Source organism: Dendrobates tinctorius, unplaced genomic scaffold (assembly GCF_039654945.1).
Source record: "Dendrobates tinctorius isolate UK_male_01 unplaced genomic scaffold, ASM3965494v1 ptg000139l, whole genome shotgun sequence".
NCBI classification, from domain to species: Eukaryota; Metazoa; Chordata; class Amphibia; order Anura; family Dendrobatidae; genus Dendrobates; species Dendrobates tinctorius.
The window spans coordinates 1,538,216-1,544,430 of NW_027361807.1; the positions used below are offsets into that span (position 1 = coordinate 1,538,216).

General features: G+C 50.7%; 1 protein-coding gene across 2 annotated transcripts in view; it reads right to left on the minus strand.

Annotated features, from left to right (window-relative positions):
* CLTB (clathrin light chain B) overlaps window positions 1-3,425 on the minus strand; it is a 32,595-nt gene extending 29,170 nt beyond the window's left edge. The window contains exon 1 of one of the 2 annotated variants that reach the window (XM_073545064.1): window positions 2,943-3,425. In XM_073545064.1, coding sequence (XP_073401165.1) covers window positions 2,943-3,126 — 184 coding nt within the window. In that variant the 5' untranslated portion in view covers window positions 3,127-3,425. The remainder of the gene's footprint in view (window positions 1-2,942) is intronic. The other variant, XM_073545066.1, reaches the window with a different exon arrangement.
* Window positions 3,426-6,215: the final 2,790 nt, after the last annotated feature.

The window sequence follows — 6,215 nt, forward strand, 5'->3', positions numbered from 1 at the left end:
AACTAACGTCTCGCCTTGTCTTGTTTCCCTGAGCCGGACGTCTGGTCCAGCTGCCGTGGTGGCTCACCCCCTTGGTCTTGCCCCTGGCACTCCATGTATAGGGGGCGGTTCTCACTAGGTTAGCTCGCCCAAGGTGGATGGGTGCCACGGCCAAGAGGGTCCACTCATTCAAAGAAGAAACGACTCAGCATAAGCTGACGCTCGTCACAAAGAGTGGAGAAAGAGTTTTGGTGTTATCATTCATATTCTCTGAAAAAAGGCCTATAAAGCAAAAATTCTGCCGGGGTATGTAAACGTTTGAGCACAACTGTACTTGTGTTTATACATAATATTACATTTCTAGGAGCAGGGAATAGAATGAGCTCAGTCTCTAGCAGTGTGGAAATATTTACGAACTTTGTTTCCTTCCACTTGAGAAATATTACAACTTGTGTTTGCTTTACAAGATTTATTTGTAGAAAAGTATCCCTGGAAGGTGTAATGGTTTTAGTGCAGTAGGTGATGTAGGTATCTACTGTCCCAGCATAGAAATCTGGGAGATAAGCTAAGGGAACTTGCAGTGGATGTACCTTTCCACGGCTGAGTGCAAATATCACGTGGAAATACTAATAAAGGTCTTAGTGCCAAGTGGCTACAGGAATCAGGATGTCAGGCTGGTGTTATGTCCGAGTAGCAGCCTTTCTACAAATGAGCAGTGTGCCAGAGCAGGCATGCTGCCAGGCTTCTAGTGCTGCGGTATCGGTCATACGATCAAGCTTACAATCTGTTCTACAAAGACATAATTCCTACAATATCACAGTTGAGAGCCGTCACATCACACTAGTATGACGTCTCCTTTCTTGGGATTTGAAAAGTGAATGTATCCTTCTTTCTTTGCAATATAAGAAGGACAAGTCCATAAAGTAGGCAAATTGTACTTTATAGCTTCTCATCTTTTGTAAAGGAATTAACCCACCATACAACTTATCCCTGTTCTCAGGATCAGTAAGGATTCCAGCAAATGGCCCAAAACAATCAGAAACTGATTTTGTGGATTGGGGGTAGGTTTTTATGGTGGGCTAATTAAAGTTACAAACAGCAATAAAAGGCTCATCCTCTGAGCTGAGCAGCCTTACTTTTCTAATAGCAGACATGCTTACATTTTGTGAGATGCCTGGATTTATGTTTCGCCAAACAATCACATAATTGTAGCAGTGAGGGGTAGGTTTACATTTTATGCAGACACTTTCTGCCGAAATTCCACACATTTCTGTGGGCAAGCCCCCATCAATTGCCCTGTAGACTAGCAGCATTTTTTAATTCTTTAAAAGTTAAAAAAAAAAAAAAACTCAGAGCTCTTAGCAGGGCTTCACATCCTGCCTTGCTACACCCCGATGCAAGGTGGTGACATTTTGTCCCATAGAATAGCTACAGCCTCTTATTGCCTGTAGTGGTCACATGGGACGGAATATTACAAAATATGGGAAGTGCACTTCCCAGGTCAAAACGAGTAGTCCCCAATCCCCACAATTTTAAGCGTGCCCTGAAAACGCATTTATTCAGACTGGCCTACCACCTCAACACATTAACCTAATTATCCCTGTGTGGCACAGCCAAAAGTTTTACCATAACCAGGTTCCCCGCATCATGTTCCCACATGCTTTATGCATCTATTAGCCCTCTGTGTCCGTACTGTTACACACTTAACATTATGGCTGGTCCATACAATCAGGGCAACTGTTACCACCCACCTTTCGTGTCTCCCCTTTTTTCCCTCATAGATTGTAAGCTTGTGAGCAGGATCCTCACTCCTCTTGGTATCTGTTATGATCTATGTGATTATTGTTATGCTGTTATGTCTATTGTCTGTACAAGTCCCCTCTGAAATGTAAAGTGCTGCGGAATATGTCAGCGCTATAGAAATAACATTTATTATTATTATAAAACATAAGAAATGTTTATCTGTTCTTTTGGATTTTGTTCTGAATCCATAGCAGATATGCACTACATAAGCCACCCCATACGTGTATATGGGGAACAGCCACTTTGAAAAACACATTTGCAGGAAAAGCTGACTTGCTTCGGGAAAAAAAAAAGGATGAGATTTGAAAAATCTCAACCACTTTCATGGCGGTGTATCTCGCATAGGATTTTACATGAAATAATTGCTGCATTTCAATGGTCCGCCGCTATGGCCAACAGTCCTCTGCTATGGACAATAGTCCGCCAATATGGCCAATGGTCCTCCGCTATAGCCAAAAGTCCGCCAATATGGACAATGGTCCGCCTCTATGGACAATGGTCCGCCGCTATGGACAATGGTCCGCCGCTATGGACCATAGTCCTCCGCTATGGACAATGGTCCGCCGCTGTGGACAATGGTCCGCCGCTGTGGACAATGGTCCGCCGCTGTGGACAATGGTCCGCCGCTGTGGACAATGGTCCGCCGCTGTGGACAATGGTCTGCCAATATGGACAATAGTCCTCCGCTATGGACCATGGTCTGCCAATATGGACAATAGTCCTCCGCTATGGACCATGGCCGCACCTATAGACAATGGTCTGCCGCTGTGGACAATGGTCCGCCGCTATGGACAATGGTCCGCCGCTGTGGACCATGGTCTGCCAATATGGACAATAGTCCTCCGCTATGGACCATGGTCTGCCAATATGGACAATAGTCCTCCGCTATGGACCATGGCCGCACCTATAGACAATGGTCTGCCGCTATGGCTCTACTTTCCCTGGCACAGTGATTACTTTGACCATACTGCTTGTACCAGGGTGACCAGTGCCAGCGGAGGCGCAGAGCAGGCACCAGGAACACTAGCAGCCATGAACCCAGCATGCACACAGTCGTGCACCTGCTCATCTACACTGTGACCTTGAGGATGTGTGCACTTGATAGTAAAGTGCAAGCTCTGCGGATCACATCCCGCATGAGAGCCGGCAGTACAAGTTACCTAGATCGGACTGCTCCATAGAAGACGCCTGGCTGCCCACCAGCACTGCCCCAAAGCCTTCGTCATTCTCGATGCCAGCTATTTCGCTTTCTTGCTGGGCCAGAAACGCGGCGGCAGGGTCTTCCTCCGTCTCTGCGGCAGCTCCGCTCTCGGAGGAGGAGAAGAAGCCGAAATCGTCAGACATGTTTGGTTCCTTTCAGCCGCGGTGTGTGTCTGACCTTATGGCCGGGGAGCGCAAGACCAGGGCAGATCCTAACAGGAGGTGCGAGCCATTCCCAGCGCACAATGAGCGGCACCCAACCCTGTGCCTGCTGCTCCACTCTAGAGGCAGGACCACAGCGGTGACATCAGGCTGCAGCGCCGGGATCCGCCGCGAGGTGGTGCTCTCCTGCCTGCCAACCGCCAACCATTACCCGGAACTCTGCCATTCGTGCTGTGTCATAGCCAATGTCCAACTGTCTCTTTCTATGCTCGGTGTATGCGAGCACCGAGTATTCCGCTATGGCCGTCGCCACCATCATCCGGTTTTACAGAAATACGGTGCTTTTTTGGTTTGTACTTTACTTAGCTGCTACCAAGACTAGCGATCACAATGTCTAGCAGCAGGTGTTTTATTTCCCTACAGCGCCACGACAGGAAGAAGGTGGCATTGCAACGTTCCCATTGAAATTGATGAGCTTGAGCTGGTCATAGTAGTTTGGGGTCCTCCAGAGTGAGAGACGCTGAGCAGATAAGGCTCCTGATTGGAAACTTCGGTTTATTAAAGTAGTATTCTCATCTCAGTGAGGTCTGGCGTATTAGTAGGGTAAAGTAAGTGTGAATCAATCCACAGCACATGGTCCATCAGCCATGTACGTTATCTATAGCCACCAGATAGGAGCAGTGAAAACCGCCTTCCATCTGATGCATGCGCAACTCTTCTTTTGATTAGCCAGCCTGGCATGACATTTGCATCATGCCGCAGCAATGACGTCGTACCAGGCATCATGCCGCAGCAATGACGTCGTACCAGGCATCATGCCGCAGCGATGACGTCGTACCAGGCAACATGCCGCAGCGAAGACGTCGTACCAGGCATCATGCCGCAGCAATGACGTCGTTCCAGGCATCATGCCGCAGCGATGATGTCATACCAGGCATCATGCCGCAGCGATGACGTCGTACCAGGCATCATGCCGCAGCGATGACGTCGTACCAGCCAACATGCCGCGGCGATGACGTCGTACCAGGCATCATGCCGCAGCGATGATGTCATACCAGGCATCATGCCGCAGCGATGACGTCGTACCAGGCATCATGCCGCAGCGATGACGTCGTACCAGCCAACATGCCGCGGCGATGACGTCGTACCAGGCATCATGCCGCGGCGATGACGTCGTTCCAGGCATCATGCCGCGGCGATGACGTCGTACCAGGCATCATGCCGCGGCGAAGACGTCGTACCAGGCATCATGCCGCAGCAATGACGTCGTACCAGCCAACATGCCGCGGCGATGACGTCGTACCAGGCATCATGCCGCGGCGATGACGTCGTACCAGCCAACATGCCGCGGCGATGACGTCGTACCAGGCATGCCGCGGCAATGACGTCGTACCAGCCAACATGCCGCGGCGATGACGTCGTACCAGGCATCATGCCGCGGCGATGACGTCGTACCAGCCAACATGCCGCGGCGATGACGTCGTACCAGGCATCATGCCGCGGCGATGACGTCGTACCAGCCAACATGCCGCGGCGATGACGTCGTACCAGGCATCATGCCGCGGCGATGACGTCGTACCAGCCAACATGCCGCGGCGATGACGTCGTACCAGGCATCATGCCGCGGCGATGACGTCGTACCAGGCATCATGCCGCGGCGATGACGTCGTACCAGGCAACATGCCGCGGCGATGACGTCGTACCAGGCAACATGCCGCGGCGATGACGTCGTACCAGGCAACATGCCGCGGCGATGACGTCGTACCAGCCAACATGCCGCGGCGATGACGTCGTACCAGGCAACATGCCGCGGCGATGACGTCGTACCAGCCAACATGCCGCGGCGATGACGTCGTACCAGGCAACATGCCGCGGCGATGACGTCGTACCAGGCAACATGCCGCGGCGATGACGTCGTACCAGGCAACATGCCGCGGCGATGACGTCGTACCAGGCAACATGCCGCGGCGATGACGTCGTACCAGGCAACATGCCGCGGCGATGACGTCGTACCAGGCATGCCACAGCGATGACGTCGTACCAGGCAACATGCCGCAGCGATGACGTCGTACCAGGCAACATGCCGCAGCGATGACGTCGTACCAGGCATCATGCCGCAGCGATGACGTCGTACCAGGCATCATGCCGCAGCGATGACGTACCAGGTAACAAGCTGCAGCGATGACGTTCTACCAGGCAACATGCCGCAGCGATGACGTCGTACCAGGCAATGTGCCGCAGCGATGATGTCGTACCAGGCATCATGCCACAGTAATGACATCATTACCATGCTATCAGGCAATAGGTGTTTCTAAGGGCTCCCATCTAGCAGCCATAAATGTGGCCGATGGACGGCAGGTCCTGCAAATCAATTTGCACCAACTCTACGGGAGAGTCAAATGGATCCCGAGAACAGAAGGGCTAAGTCCTCTTCACAGTTTTTACTTGCACAGCAGCACTTTCAGCCACCTAACTGTGCAGGAACCTGAATGGAGCTAAACTGCTGCAGGGTTGGACAATCAGTAAAAAATTGCACACTTTTTTCAGTGCCTATGAAAAAAATAATAATATATCCTTAATTATTTTAAGCAAGGGGAGCTTGTAGCAATTATTGTGATGGCAGTTATTGTGATTTTTACCATTCACAGTATATTAAAATAAAATCGTAATAATTGTTATGATTGTCCAATGTGTCCATAGAAAATCAAGTAGGCAACCTGTGCAGCAGGAAACCAGGAATGGCACTGTGCAGGGGAGATTGAACAATTGAATTGGAGTGTCCATCCATTTCTGAGTATTCACACCCCTCCTAATCAGAACAGTGAGAGAATCAATTTGGGAATAGTTCTTGGTCAACTACTCTGGCACCACTCCAGTCCATCCTACACTCTGTTGCCCAACTAATCCACCTGTCTCCCCGCTATTCCCCAGCCTCCCCCTATGCCAGGCCCTTCACTGGCTTCCTATTGCCCAGAGGCTCCAGTTCAAAACCCTAACCATGACATACAAAGCCATCCACAACCTGTCTACTCCATACATCTGTGACATGGTCTCCCGGTACCTACCCGCAC